Genomic DNA, 16,955 nt, shown 5'->3' on the forward strand with positions numbered 1-16,955 from the left:
GTTTTTTGTCCGCCACTACATTCCTCCATGGCACAGGTTTAATTTGTGTATACACATTTAATTTGCGGTCCATGGGAAGAGCCGTTTTAACGATGCGTCCTACCCAACTCTTCGAAACGCCGGAGTTAAAACGGGGGTAGCTGATGAAGGAAAATGTTCTCTATGAGGCTTGTGTGCTTTCTGTTCTCTGGTTATTATTATTTTCTTGTCTACGTTTTGTTTGCAATGTCCTGTACCCAGATATGCACCTATATATACAGGTAGACGTAGGTATGCACATACCTGTACGTATATATGCATATACTCATTTATTATTGTTTTATATATATATATATATATATATACACACAAACACATACACAGGCATATATATATATATGTGTGATTCACGCACATACACACGTGTGTGTGTGTGTGTGTCCCCGTACATATTGATATTGTATGGTACATTGCATATTCTTTAAAATTGCAATGGTATAAAAGAACAAAAGTACATATTTTATAAGAATCATTTTTTGAATTGGCTTTGTAGAAATGCGTATGTCTATTATTCTATTTTTTGTAGTGTACTATAAAATTTTGTATTAGTTTTTCCCTTAATTTTTATACCATAAAATTGTGAAATAGGCACTCATATGCCTAAACACACTCGGAATCCATCGAATGAGAAATATACCTGAAACATAATTTGTGAATTATTGAATAATGTTTTGCATAGTCATGACATTTTGCAACTTTAAAGCATGTATTTACTGTTTCCATGTCAATACATTGACGAATTTACATATATCTATGTTTCTAAAGTACTATAGAATAGATCCTTTTAACTGTGAATACCATTGTGATACGAACAAAAAGGAAACAATTTCATAACATCGTGTTTTCTTTGTATACCTGATTAATATTTTGAGAGGATTTTTTTTAAGCTTTTATTTGAACTACGTTATTCCTTATTTTTCACTGCGAACATCGTAGCAGTAGCAGTATTAGTATCATTGTTGTTGCCAGCATATCTTCGAACAATAGTGCCGTAAATGTTGGCAGAGTGGTTAACGAACTTCTGTTTTTTTTAATAGGCCATTAATTACAAAAATGTCATCGTATTATTTTGTGACAATAGCCATGTTTTATGGTTATGGCTTAGGATAAAAGCGTATTTATAATTTCATTAGAATATAATTTTTTTTAATTCTCACACTACTACATCTATTATATGTATTTAAAAATACATCAACAGATTGCAAAGAATATCAGTTTTCTTCTTTCAACTCTATCCCTCTCATCCTGCACATTCTGCTGTTACTATTGCCTCTGTTATTGGTATATTACCTGCAACAGACTCTTTGAAAGGAAAGTATTGTTCCGCAGCATCAGTATTTGACTAAGCAATAATATCCTACAACTTATTAAATTGATTTCAAATTTTGACACAGGGCCGGCAGTTTCGAGTGAGGGGGCAAATTGATTATATCAACTCCAGTGTTCAATTGGTTCTTAATTTATCGACAAAAGGCAAAGATGACCTTGGTGGAATTTGAACTCAGAACATGGAGACAGATGAAATGCCACTAAGCATTTTGCCCTGCATGCTAATAATTCTGTCAGCTCACCACCTTAGCAATGCGTAAACATTACTTTCAAATTTTGGCACAAGGCCAGCAGTTTAGGGGGAACGTGTGTGCTGACTACATTTAACCCCAGTACTCAACTGGTACTTATTTTATTGACCCCCCCCAAAAGGATGACAGGCAAAGTTGACCCCGTCTATATCTTGTTAAATTGACATCCACTCACAAGCTTCAAGCTATAATAGAAGACACTTGCCCAAGGTGCCATACAGTGAGACTGAACCTGGAACCATGTGGTTGGTTAGCAAGCTACTTACCACTCCTGCGCCTGATATTGATGCATGCTTTTAGTGTGTTTCTATGTAATTAATATATTTGAGGTGACTATTAATTCTGGCCAGTTGATGGCATCCTTTCAGGGTCAATAAATTAAGTACCAGTTACGCACTGGAGTTGATGTATTCGACTTAATCCATTTTCTGTCCTTGTTTGTCTCCTCTATGTTTAGCCCCTTGTGGGCAATAAAGAAATAAGAAATGTTAGCACACCGGGCGAAATGTTTAGCGGTATTTCGTCTGTCTTTACATTCTGAGTTCAAATTCCATCGAGGTCGATTTTGCCTTTCATTCTTTTGGGGTCGATAAATTAAATACCAGTTTCATCCTGGGTCGATCTAATTGACTAGCCTCCTCCCCAAAAATTTTGGGCCTTGTGCCTAGAGTAAAAACAAAAAATATCTTGTACTGCCCTGCTAGTCAGGAATAACATGTAACTTAAATATAAAAGTTATTTCAAATGTTACACCTTGCAATTGGTGAGGAGTTTTTTCCTAGCTATGTACAGCATGGCAAATGTTGCAGAATCAGTTTACTAGATGGAGTTAAAAGTAAACAGACCACAGTAATTATTCATATACTTTTATTACCACCACCGCAACATCTGCAGTTGTTTGAATTGGCATGAAGTTAATCATTACGAGATATTGTATAGCCACCATTTTTCTCTCCTGTTATCCACACTATTATCAAATAAATATCTTCAACTCAAACCCGTGCTTCCTAATCACTAATAACATGTCAAGGATGCAAACTAAACATCTTTATTACAAATTAAGGAACTCCCACCAAAGCATCTCTGATGTAACCTGTCTAATAATTGCAACAACTGCTATCAATTGATAATTTTGGTTTCTTTGCTGCAATGGAACTCAAGTAATAAACAACTCTCGCTCACTAAGTTCACTGAAGGACTTTCTTTTAGGTTTATATGAAATAACATTAGCCTGTATTTATTTCTATTGGATTTATTTGACTCTGTCCGTGATGTGTAAGTAGCGAGTTGGCCAGATAAGTGACTGCTGTGTGGAGGGTGTAGTCACTTATCCTTTTGCAATATTGCAAACTGATTTGGTTTTAAGAAATATCAACTTTTCTTATTGATTTTTCTGGTCTTACAACATCTTTAGCTATGATACAATCTATGCACTGAATACTGAAGTTGAAGAAAATTATTTGCAGAAAGTGAGGTAAATGAATTTTGTAAAGATATGGCATCATCATCGTCATTTAACATCTGTTTTACATGCTGGCATGGGTTGGATGGTTTGACAGGAAGATGGCGAGGCTGGAGAGCTGCCTGGGCTCCATTTGTCTCCGGATGCCTTTCTTAATACCAGCCACTTTACACAGTGTACTGATTGCTTTTAATGTGGCACTAACAAAGGCACTTTTATGTGGCACCAGCACAAGTGATTTTGCATGAAACCAGTACCCATGACCCTGCAAGACTTGGACCTCTCAGCTGAGAGAGCAATGTAAAGGACTTGTCTATATATATGGATGGCCATGATTTTATTTAGCTTGATGTGTCTTTGCAACTACAGCAAACTTCCAGAAGTCTTGGTTTCCTTTCATCTCCTCTGTCAAGCCTATCTTTAAAAATCTCTTAGAGGGAGAACCAGGAAGACATGGAATGAGGTGGTGAAGCATGACCTTCGAACGTTGGACCTCACAGAGGCAATGACAAAAGACCAAGACCTGGAGACCAAGACCTTTCAGTTTCCATCTACCAAATCCACTCACAAGGCTTTGGTCGGCCCGAGTCTATAGTAGAAGACACTTGCCCAAGGCGCCATGCTGTGGGACTGAACCCGGAACCATGTGGTTGGTAAGCAAGCTACTTACCACACAGCCACTCCTGCACCTATATATATATATATATATACACACACACACACACACACACACACACACACACACACACACATTACGTGTGTGTGTGTGTGTTCAAAAAAATCTAATACTTCTGGGAAAGTATTGTTAAACACTATTTATTAAAGGAATTCATAATATCATGGCTTAGTATTTCTGTCTTGAGTTTGACATAAAATTGTTCTACTTGTACATGAGAAAAGCAGTGCTCTTACAACAGCAGTCCATCCACCTTCAAAATTTGTTCTTGGTTTATATATTGATGGATATTGCAAGTCTTAAGTATATATGAATTTGTGATTTCTGGAACTGAAATGGCCTAATCAATCAAATGGTTATAAAGTGATAAAAAATTTTTACATAGTGAAACTTTTTTACGCAAAGATCATTACATAAAAATATTATTGGTTAATACTGAGATTTGTAGGAAACCATTTTCTTTGCAACATGTGGTCTTTACTGCAAAGAAATGCACAATAAAGAGAAGACTTACCACTGTGAAATTTTTACGAGAAATATTTTGTCCATAACAGTATTTTAACAAAACACAAAAGAATATGCACTGGAACAAAACTATTTCTCTGTGAATATGTAAGAAATCTTCCATTAAGAATTCGAGACTTGCTCTCTACAAATTTAGTTAAATGGGAGAAAACCCTTTCATTGTAAACAGTGTGAAAAATCCTTTGTCTCTAGCATTATTTTAACAATACACAAAAGAATAAACTCTACAAAAATTCCAATCCATATTTTGCTTCTGGTGACAGATATACATATGTAAACATGCAATACGTTTGCATGTTTACCTATATACATATATACATATATACATACATTTTTTTTTTTTTTTTTTTTTGCACAAACATACATATATGTTTCTTCTAAAACGAATGAATAACGGTAAAATGTAGCTGTCACCAAGCAATAGAAGAGGAGAGAAATAGGCTAAGCAATATGCTTGGAAGCATTTCTTGAATAGAAGATAGATCTGTAAAATAAAATATTTGATACCTTCATACTCTGTGCTGCAACAAATACACTTGTTGATAGGGGTTAAAGAATAGAATTTTTAATAAATATAGTATTTTGTGCTTTCCTTTTTACTTTTTTTTCTTTTCTCATCTACATATTAATTCTGCTGATATTTATGTTACGTTTATTTCACTAAATTAACATGTATCTACATGTATGTGTGTGCGTGTGTATTTAAGTAAGCTTATTTCTTGGGTGTATAATTTTTAGTCAACTGAAGCATGCTTATATGTGTTTGTATGTGTATAGATAATATAGCTTTGCGACATTGGTTTCATCAGAACCAGAATTTTAAACAATCCAAGGACAAAAACTAGAATTAAAAGAACTAATGGCTGTATTTTAGCACCTGTTTATTATTTAGAATTTAATCGAAACCAGTAAGGGTGCCTGCTTGTAAAACATTGCCTCAATTACATTCACCTAACACATGCAAACCTGGAAAAATAGATGGTATATAAGAGTGGGTGTATATATATATATATATATATATATATATATATATATATATATATATATATATATGTATATATATATGTATATATATATATATATATATATATATATAATATTAGGGATAAAAATCCAAATTTACAGGTAAAAACTCAATTAAATTCACATAATTATACACACACGCGTTTATATTATATTATATTATATTATACTTTATATTATACTTATTTTCATCGATGAGTTCATGAACCTTGGTTCTTTTCTCTAAAACTCTATATTTATATATATATATATAGGGGGAGGATGTATATGCAATATGTCTCTATGCACACATATATGTATATAATGTGTATGCATGAACATGTGTATGAGTGTATGTATCTGGCTACTTGTTCCCTTGTATATTAGTGAACAATATTAATTTGAGTTTTTTTTTTCCCCCTCTTCTGTTGTAGGTTATGATAAATCAATTCCTGGTTTTTCTCGTTATGAAGTTGTTGGCAATTTAAACCTTGGAGAATACAATCTTATGATAACAAATGTGGAATTACGTGATGACACAGAATACCAGTGTCAGGTGTTACCAACACCTGGTAATCCAGCATTAATGGCATCAGCTTATCTCACAGTTCATAGTAAGTGATATAATCGCATTGCATATATTTTCCTTTATTCACAAGTAATTTGATAAATTGTTTTTGATATTTTTACTATAACTGGTATGTATTTGAATGTGTTTTATAGTTTTCTGTCTAATTCTATAATATTCTTTGTAGATTTAATTTTATTAACAATTTTATTGTGATCAATGTAGAATACTTAAACTTCCTAAAATATCTTCTGTTTTTTTTTTATGAAAGTTAACATTCATGCTTTATGAGATAATCTGATTTATAAAACTATCAATCATTGGGAATTTTTGTCTTGAAAAATATCAAGCGTTCTTGTCTGACATAATTTATACAAATGCATAGGCTTCTTTAAATGTCAGAAATTTTTATTATTCTGTGATTTAAAATCTTTTCTTGCTAAATAAAACTTTCTGTTGAATGTAACAGCACTTAAGGTGACAGGCCTGCTTTTTAGACAAATTATAAATCTTTACATTATGCATTGAAGGTCAACATTCAGTGTGTACCTTATTTGATAATTTCTTCACCCAGCCCGGAATAAATATTTTAATGCTTCAATAAATGTCTTAAGAAATACATTATTCAGTATTTTTAACAATTTTGATGTTTGTAATGTCTGTGCAGGAATAAAAATCAAATGCTCTACCTCTTTCTTTTAAACAACAGATCAAATAACCCTTCACTATATATTTATTTACATTGAAGTTATCTCATTCTTGATATCAAATATCTTAAGCCTAGTCATATCCAAACTTATTTTTCACACTAAATGTAGCTATACAAAAATTTATAACCATTCGTAAACAATAAATTATCAAATAAGAATGCTACCTCTATAAGTTATGCAATCCTTTATCTACTTGAGTTTGTTGTTTCAAAAGTTTTCTTTTTAAAACCATTTTCTTATCTCAGACCATTACAAAAAATAAAAAGAAGGAAAAAAAGAACTGTCTTCTCATTGCACATATAATACATCTCTTGTTCTTTCCTTAAACTATTATGATGCTACCAGTGGTCCATCATTCTTTTCTTTCCTTACAATAACATGTTAGAAAAAAAAGAAAAAAAGAGAAAGAAATTCTCACAAACTTCTATCCACAATATTATCTTATTTTAGATCTTCTCTATTATCTATTCACTTGGTGATCAACCTGTGAAAATTTAAGGGGAATATTATTGAATAAATATAACCTTATTCTCCTTCACTGGCTATATTTCTATATCAAAAGCCTTCTCCTGTTACAGACCCAACCTGTAACCAATGGTTAAAAAAAAACTAAAGCAAACATGTGAATAGTGTATATATTAAATTATATTGTGCATACATGTATTCTTAATGTGTTTCTTTCACTTTTTAGTCCCTCCTGATGTTCCAAAAATAGTTGGACACAAGAATGCCTCAACTATTGACATCCCATACACACAAGATGAGATAAAATTAGAATGTGTTGCACATAATGGCCGTCCTGCTGCTCGTTTAGAGTGGTTTAAGGATGGAGAGAAAATAACAACGGGCATTTCATACCGGACAGAGACAAAGCCTGGGGAGAAACTATCAACAGCAATAAGTGTTCTAACTTACAGACCCAAGTTTAATTACAATGATGCTTTACTAAGTTGTCAGGCTTCAAATGATGCTGTACAGGGTCCTCCTCTTGAAACTTTCGTACAACTTAGTATATCTTGTAAGAACCGCTTTTTCTTTCTTCGATTTTTGATTCACTTTGATTTGAACATTCAGTTATTAATTTCACTTGTACTTTCTCAATCTGTTACTGATGTTGAGGTAAGTACAGTATGCTTATCTCAGTAAAGTACCTTGCAGTTTACCCCTGGATATTTGTTGTCCTTAAAAGAGAAACTATCTACTTTTACAGAAATTATGTATACAGCTTCAGCCAGGTGGCTTTTCACAATATCAGTGAATGTTTTATTCACTGCTTCCTATATCAGAGGCAATAAATCTTGTCTAGATATGTGGTTTGTTGTGAGTACATGCCATTGATAAGGCCCAACTAGGCCAAAATGCATTTCATATTCTTGCTAGCTGCTACTGCTATCACAGTGTTTTGCCTCCTTCTGATATGTACTGTGTTTTTAAACACTGCATGTCCATAGAGACTGTTGTTTTGGATGCATACTGCAGCAACTTGCCTATCAGTGATGTATATACATTAAATATGGTACATAGGTGGTTGTTTTATTATCATCATTATTCAGTCATTGAATTTTCAGATCAATTGAAGCCTTATAAGTGAATTCAGTTGAGAGAAACTGAAGCAGCTTGTTGTGCATGTGGTGTGTGGGTGTATATCTATATCTGTGTGGTGTATATATATATATATATTCATTTTTACTGAAAATATATATTATATATATATATATATATCATCATCATCATCATCATATATCTACTCATATAATAGTGTACAAACAATTAAGTATTTATACACGAAAGAGGTGGCCTTTGACAGGACACCTTACATGCTAGAAAGGGCAGTCACAACCCAAACCACTATAGGTATATAGATATGTGTGTGCATTTCTCTCGTGTTCACTAGTTAGTAAGGAAAGGTTTCCTGCCAGTGTCATTGGATTGCAACCCAGTCTGGGCTTTTTGTCATGTTACTTCATCATAGTCTCTTTAAACAGTGTTGTTTGTATCCAGTTCCTTGCATATAAACATCTCTGGAGTGTTAGTTGTTCAGTAGACTGGTATATTTATAAAGTACCAGACAGGTATTGGGGTTTATATACTTGACCAATCCCTTCCACTCCAAATTAGAGGCTTTCTGCCTTAATTATAAACAGTTATCATCATCATCATCATTATTTAATGTTTACATTTATCTGTAATATTATTTTTCTCTGCAATCAAATATGTCAGTATTTCAAATGTATTGAATGTTATGTTCAATCATTGATTTTATTAAATTAAAGAATATTTACGTTTGTCGTTAGTTGCTCTAAAATATGGAATATTTTTGAAAGGGAAAATGAAAGGCAATTTCTCCGCAGAACAAAGAAGGAACATTCGTTTCACTTTCTGATGAGATTTTTCCATTACAAGCATACTGTAGGCTTAGACTACAGTAAATTATCTTCATTTTTAATTAAGAATAGTATTTTACTGAATAAGAAAAGATTTTCTAAAAGTTTGTTTCATAATATCTAAATTAGGAAAACCAAAAAATGTAAAAATGAAAATTAGAGAAAAAATATCATTTACATTAATAAATTAACTATTGAAGAAGGATAATTATGATAATTAAGATTGATGATTTAAATTCCAATGAATTGTTTGTCATGTGTTTACCAAAATCCAAATCAATATATATTTATAAGAACGGTAGTTTTTAAAAGTTTACCGTTTAGAATATATAACGTCTGTGTTACCACACACACGCACATTCACTTGTATGTAAATATGTTTTCTTGTAATTTCAGTCCCACCAGGCGAACCTCACATCAGCGGTTATCACGAAGGTCAAGTAGTACGCATTAACGATACCTTGCACCTGAAATGTGTTTCTGAAGGTGGTAATCCTCCTGCACTTGTTATCTGGTATAAGAATAACAAAGAAATTGACCGGTCTTACTTCACTGAACAGAATAAGGCAGAAAATGACCTAACCTTAACTGTTGAATCTTCTGATAATGATGCTATTTTCAAATGTGAAGCATCTAATACTGCAACAGTTAATCCATTAGTTGCATCTTTCAAGCTAACAGTGCACTGTAAGTTGATAACAGTTTATATAAAATTTTCTTGTTCAAATATATGTGACGTACTAACGAAGTATGAATTGTTTGACATGGAATATCATTATTATTATTATTGTATAAGTTTTCTTACAATTGTTTTCCTATTAATTCCTTGAAACAATATTTAGTCTTCAGTTTATGACTAAATTACTAGCATGCTGTTGGTTTATCTTTGTCTCAACTAATTTAAAAATCAGTCGTCTAGAACTATTTGATTCAGTAATGATGTTTATTATTATTGTAATAAAGTAAATAACACAACCAAGAAAAGACAAGATTATTCCTTTATTTATGTTGTCTATTACTGAATTATTATTTTTTTATGTTGTAAAATATAGAAGAGAAATGGTTTCATATGCTTTCAGTTATAGATTAAGTTGTAAAACATTTACATACATATGTATTTATATATGTGTGTGTATGCATCTCAAATATTCTGACACCATAATATAAACATTTATTTCATTCTGCTCTGAGGTAACAATTCAGTTCTTGAACTGCACTTTGCTTTATCTGCAGCATCAGAAATGTGTGTGTGTGTGTGTTATAACTTGATTCACGAAGATTTATCAGTTGATAAATCATCCGGTCCAATCAGCAGGATGAAATATTTAATTGAATGAGCATTCATTGCAAGTCATAATAGTGGATGTAAGGTTCTTCTTGGAGGTGTGATTGGCAAAGTGCTAATTGATACGAATAATGCAAGAGTTTGTGAACAGTTTAGTTGAATTTGAATAAGGTTCTTTCATTTTACACACACTTACATAGTCAATGTATTTGTCAATTTTTTGATATACAACATTTATATAGCTCATAATTTTTGTCTGTGTGTCTGACTTCTGACATTTAGCTTGCTATCTCATTGTTCCTTCTATTTTTACACTTCTATTCTTAATGCATTGTTTAGTGAAAATGTTAGCTAACTTATAATATTTCCACAACCACTGCATTTAACTCTATCGTGGGATATTTCTGATGTTGAAAACAATGGAAATAATCACAGCCATTAAAGTGGTTTACTCTTTACTCTTTTACTTGTTTCAGTCATTTGACTGTGGCCATGCTGGAGCACCGCCTTTAGTCGAGCAAATCGACCCCAGTGCTTTGTTTCCTCCTATATTTATATTTACAGTACATATGCTCACACTCTATGCTGTGTATCTGTGTGTATAAAGCCCTAGCCATCTCCCATGAGCTAATGTGAATTGGTAGCATGTCCCATACTTTCGTTAATTGCTTTAGGCCCCTATGAAGCCAAGAGCAGACAACAACTCTCTCTTAGCCCTCTCACTAGTCAACAGACGCGGAATTTTTTTTAAATTTCTTTTCTAGTTTCTTGTAAAACTGAATATGAAGATTAAAAGTGCATTCTGAAGTTGTTTTGAATTGATTTGGGCTAAGATTTAAGCAGTGCTACTATCCAACATGCACACTGCAGCACAATAGTCTGTTTTTGAAAGGCAATTAATGATGGGATGGCAATTGTTCAGAGCAGCTCAATAACAGGAGCAAGCCTATCCCATCTTTTTGTTTCAAACTTACCCAAACAAAGTTTGTTGTTCAAATTTCTCTCCTATATGTCTTTTAAGTATCCTTCTTAAATTTCATACTTTGTAAAGTGGTTGACATTAGAAAGGGCATCCAGCTATAGAAACTATGGGCATTATAACCCTTTGGATCTTGTCAAACTGTCCAACCATGCCAGTGTTGTAGAAGTTGAATGGCGATAATGAAAAGTTACATCTAATCATAACTCTCCATTCAATATTGAATACTATTTTTGCTTCTGTTCTTACTTGTGTGTGTGTTTGTGTGAAAGTATCTGAGATGTATATTAAGAGGTTATATACAGACAATATATTTGCATCATCATTCCTGTAATGTTTTTAGTGATTAACTACAGTGGTTAATGTATTAGTGAGAGACAAAAAATACATTTATTTATTGTCATCATCATCATCATCACCATATTCTATCTTTAATACTTTCGTTTGTTTTAGCTTTCAGAAAAATTACGAAATATTATCCATCACTTTAGTTTCTAAGTTTACCTTCCAATGAAAGAATTTTGAGAGGGAAATATTCATTTATATGTAAAATTATTCAGCTGTGTTTTTCTTTCTTTCTTTTTTGTTTTTAGACATTTCTAAACATTTACATTTTTGCTTGTTTTTATCAGCTGTATTGAGAAGAACTATTTTTCGCAACTCCACTAAAAAGTTCCCCCTATCTCTCCCTCTCTCTCTCTCTCTCCCTCTCTCTTTATCTCTCTCTCTCTCTTTCTCTCTCTCTCTCTCCTTAAATATGTTTATTATGCTTATGTGTGACTATAGTCACATGTCTACTACAAAGGTCAGTGATATAACTTAACTGGACCATTTGGTGTTTCACTTGCTAAAAAAGCAACCTGTTCTTTAGAAACCAACAGCATACGTAGGTCTGATCTGATTCTGGTTGGCATATTTAAACTTGGGAATGAAGAAGTCGATGTATTATGATTGCAGGGTGCAAGAAAAGATACTTGGTGACTCCAGAAATACAAAAATTATTTATCATCTTCAAGAAGGGATACAAGGCAGATTTATATCAATTACAAAAGAATCCCACTAATGCTGGAGAACATTTTGTTTAGAATCTTCTTCATCCAATTCATCCTGACATCAGAGACTCACCTGTTCTTAAAGGGAATTCCAAAATGTACAATACATTGTGTACAAGTGGAAATCTTACACAAGTGACCAGTACAAATGGAAACTCATTTCACAAACATTAAGTATAGAAGTAACCCAGAGTGCTTCAAAGACCTGATGTTTGGTCTACAACCAGATTTAGGAATCTCACCTTGATCTGCATAGCTCCATGCCAGTCCACAGGTGTCAAATAAAGTTAATGAACATATTGAACTTATTCTACTATTTATAGATATACTTGTATATATATACACGTATAATCATAAGCCACTGAGGAGCAGTTAAGAATAAACCACCTTGTTAGAAAAGCGCCAGCAACAAAAACACAGTTGCAGGAAATTTGTACCTCATTGTGCATATGTCTGTTATTTGTGTTTCATCCCATTCAGTTTTAAACTCTGGTTGGTTTTCGTTCTTTCTAATTCCTCTTATTTTGTCATGTGACTTGAATTGGTTTCAATAACTTATCCATCTCGTTCTCTGTCCAGAATTGAAAATTCACTTTCACCTTCCATCATGTCACCTTCTATTTCTCACTCTTGTCATTTTAAAGTTATCTCTACATGTATTCTATACAATTTAGAGCCAGCACTATAAATTGGTCGATTCAATAGTGTTACACTGCTAAACTCAGTGGCTATTTAAGCAATGTATTCATGGATGGTTATTCAGTGTTGCCTCTCAATTCTATAGAATATCTGCAGAGATAACTTAAAAGTGATTGAATTACACTTCTAATGCAGGTAGGACACAGTATTGGCTTTTAAACCTTAAGTATATTTAGTAGTGTATTACGGTTGCTGAATGCAATACAGTGTCTCTAACAGCAGTTGCTATCTAGCTCTTATATCCATTCTACTTCAGTTCTTCATATACCATTCCACTCATAATAATTTTTCTCACATTTAACTACTGTTTGAGTGTTTAAACATTGTTCATAAATGGTTTCATTTATGGTTTTTCAGTTCCTCCAAAGAAAGTAAAAATCTCCGGTCACAGGCTCGCTAAAGCTGGACAGACTGTGACATTAAAATGTGTCTCAACAAACAGTAATCCAGCAGCAACAATCACTTGGTTTGCAAGAGGAAGACAGCTTCCAGATGAAAACACCCAAGTAAAGAGTTCACCTAAAGGAGGGTTTATTTCAACATCAATAACCAAAGTTAACTTGACGGGCAATGACAATAATGTTATGTATACATGTGTTGCCAAGAATGAATACATCGTCGGTGGAACATCTGATTCAGTTACGTTAAGTGTTCTGTGTAAGTATTTATTTCCATAAATGTGTTAGATTGTCTCATTAATAATATTTCACATAGGATGTAAGGAAAGATTGACTTATTTTGTTTCTGTTAGTTTGTGCCAAATTTTATAGTCTAAATTACAATGTTTGAAAATTATTCTCATTAATGCATAAACAAGATTAGTTTTGGCGTGTCTGTTGGAATAAATCTCCATATTTAATTAGTTTTCCAGACAATGCTATTCATTAACTTGGCACTTCTTTTGCTCTAAAGCTTCGAATTTTTCAGTAATTTCATTATATTTTGCAAGTTTATTTTTTTCCCCCATTGATTCAAAAAGCCTGTCAAGAAAGTAATCTTTCACCTTAAAGTGCTTGGGGTAATTTACACAGTTTCTGTCATCAGCACTATATGATTGCATATGCAATATAAGCAAAATGGACTGTGTAATAATAATAATAATAATAATAATATGATGTCCTCATCCACCTGCTGACAGGTAAAAAGCAGTGAAGAAACTGAATACCAAAAACCAACCAGATATCAATAGCTTCCATGGCTTTCGGTAACTGACATACAAGAGGAACTTGTTGAATTTTTGTCCTCCTCTGGGTGTAGACTATCCTTTCAGGATAGATATTTAATTTTTCCATGCAAGTGGACAATAGATGGTATCAATTACTTCAATGTGAATTCAGCCAGAGGAAGAGAATAAAAACGGAAAATTTGACATCTGTACTTTTTAAAATAACATTAGCACTAATGATTGAAACTGAACCAAATTCGATGACTGGCACCTGTGCCAGTGGAGTGCTGACAGCACCATCCGAGCGGGATCACTGCGAGAGCAGCAGTCTCGCTCCCATGCTGGTGGCACGTAAAAAGCACCATTTGAGTGTGATCATTTCCAGCTTCGCCTTACTGGCACTCGTGCCGGTTGCATGTGAACAAAACATTGGACTGACTCCTGTGCAGGTGGCACGTAAAAAACACCATTTGAGCGTGGCCGTTGCCAGTACCGCCGGACTGGTCCTCATGCCAGTGGCATGTAAAAAGCACCAACTACACTCTCGGAGTGGTTAGCATTAGGAAGGGCATCCAACTGTAGAAACTCTGCCAGATCAGATTGGAGTCTGGTGTAGCCATCTGCTTCGCCAGTCTCCAGGGAAATTGTCCAACCCATGCTAGCATGGAAAGCGGACGTATGATGATGATGATGAATAAAGTGAAATAGATTTGATCAGAAATGTTGCCACTTTCTGAGAATACAGAACTCTGTCATTGTATGTGTACTATTTTGAAATGGGCTGAGAAAACACATGCAAAATGGTTTGCAGTGCAGGTTATTAATTAGTAGAACTCTTCAAGTTTCAGCTCTTTTGCCAGACTTTACCTGATTTTAGAAAGAAAAATCATGTTAACATTTTGTTATAATGTCTGTATCATGAAAGTTAGTTCCCTCCCGAGTAGTTAGTGTTTTGCTTGTTGAAAGGTTTAGTCCCCACTTCTATTAATAGTATCAGGTGATAATAGTTGAAACAGAATTAACAATAAATTTCTAAAACCATACTTCAGTATTATGTTGTTTCAATCCCATATCATAGCCAATAGTTGTATCCAGCACAGTGTTAATGTCAGGTGAATTGATTTATACATTTAGCTATATTATTTAATGCAAGAATCTAATCTCAAGCTAATTCATTTGCATTTTTACTCAAGATAATGAAGTGTAGCTGTGCAGTAGTTTTCAGAAAATCCCCTTCGGATATCATATTAAAGTCGTTGTCTTTAATGATATAGAAAAGAAGTAAAGATTTACCTTCTTACAATCCTCTGATATCATAGTCACAGTTACTAATTTTTTTTTTGCTATTCTTTTGACTGTAATTTGATATTTTTCTTTTGTTTGTTTGTTTTTTTCTTTTGCAGTTTTTTCCTTTTTTAAAAGTTTATGTGAATATCATAAATTCTACTAGTTTTTACAGAATTAGTGGAGCTGGAGATGTCAAAGTATTATTCATAATATGATTATCACATTTCCTCAAATCTGATTTTCCTTCATATTTTACAAATTATAAGTGAAGAAAATCTTTGAAACTTCTCATGATACTTGTATAAAATGCTACTTCATCAAAAATTCCACCTAAGTTTAGTCTAGACATAGGACACACATATTTTTCAGTTTCTACCTGAATTTGCATGAAATATAGTGTATTTATATCAAACTCTTTGCTTTTCATATTGTAGATCCTCCTGCCAGTCCAACAATTTCTGGTTACAGCCCTGGCAGTGCAGTACACTCTGGTGAAACTGCAAAGTTAACTTGCACAGCCATTGGGGGAAACCCTTTAGCTTCCCTTAAGTGGTATACAAGTAAGTATACTTCTATAACTAATGTCCATTTCATCATAATTTTTAAGGAATATCAGTAATTTAGTCCATAATTCTTTCATTTCATCTGTTATTTTCTCACTATTTGTTTCAGGTTCTTAAATACATTAAGTTAATATGGACAATGTTTAGTTGTTTTTTTAAAAAAAAAAAAAGCATTATTATTGTTAGACCAATTTTAGTACGCCTTACTGGCACTTGTGCTGGTAGCATGTGAACAAAACATAGGACTGACTCTTGTGCAGGTGGCACATAAAAAGCACCATTTGAGCGTGGCCATTACCAGTACCGCCGGACTGACCCTCATGCCAGTGGCACATAAAAAGCACCCACTACACTCTCTGAGTGGTTGGCGTTAGGAAGGGCATCCAGCTGTAGAAACTCTGCCAGATCAGATTGGAGTCTGGTGTAGCCATCCGGTTTGCCAGTCCCTAGTGAAATTGTCCAACACATGCTAGCATGGAAAGCGGATGTTAAATGGTGATGATCATCATCATGATGATGATATTTAGTTTAAGGTGTGTGACTGAGGACATAATATGGCTCTGACTTCACTGAAACTGAATGAGGCCCAATTCAGTTGATATGATGCTTTCAGTTGTCTACCATCTCTGTCTTCACTTACAATTACAATATCCAGTTTATTTCAGACCAAAGAAGTAAAATATTTATTGTTGCATTGAATCAATTCTCTGTGTTAGGATATGCTATATTGTCATAGGTATCATCATCATCATCATCATCGTTTAACGTCCGCTTTCCATGCTAGCATGGGTTGGACGATTTGACTGAGGACTGGTGAAACCGGATGGCAACACCAGGCTCCAGTCTGATTTGGCAGAGTTTCTACAGCTGGATGCCCTTCCTAACGCCAACCACTCAGAGAGTGTAGTGGGTGCTTTTACGTGTCACCCGCACGAAAACGGCCACGCTCGAAATGGTGTCTTTTATGTGCCACCCGCAC

The 16,955-nt window shown here is 33.7% G+C and overlaps 1 protein-coding gene across 11 annotated transcripts in view; it reads left to right on the plus strand.

Annotated features, from left to right (window-relative positions):
- Positions 1 to 16,955, plus strand: part of LOC106873723 (nephrin) — a 248,522-nt gene that overhangs the window by 127,453 nt on the left and 104,114 nt on the right. For all 11 annotated transcript variants that reach the window (XR_008264131.1, XM_052967830.1, XM_014921200.2 and 8 more), the window contains exons 3-7: positions 5,719 to 5,898; positions 7,254 to 7,580; positions 9,343 to 9,633; positions 13,319 to 13,618; positions 15,848 to 15,973. Coding sequence is in view for 10 of the 11 variants with exons in the window: in XM_052967830.1 (XP_052823790.1) it covers positions 5,719 to 5,898; positions 7,254 to 7,580; positions 9,343 to 9,633; positions 13,319 to 13,618; positions 15,848 to 15,973 (1,224 nt within the window). In the remaining variant the exon portion in view is untranslated. The remainder of the gene's footprint in view (positions 1 to 5,718; positions 5,899 to 7,253; positions 7,581 to 9,342; positions 9,634 to 13,318; positions 13,619 to 15,847; positions 15,974 to 16,955) is intronic.

Source organism: Octopus bimaculoides, chromosome 5 (genome assembly GCF_001194135.2).
Source record: "Octopus bimaculoides isolate UCB-OBI-ISO-001 chromosome 5, ASM119413v2, whole genome shotgun sequence".
Taxonomy (NCBI): domain Eukaryota; kingdom Metazoa; phylum Mollusca; class Cephalopoda; order Octopoda; family Octopodidae; genus Octopus; species Octopus bimaculoides.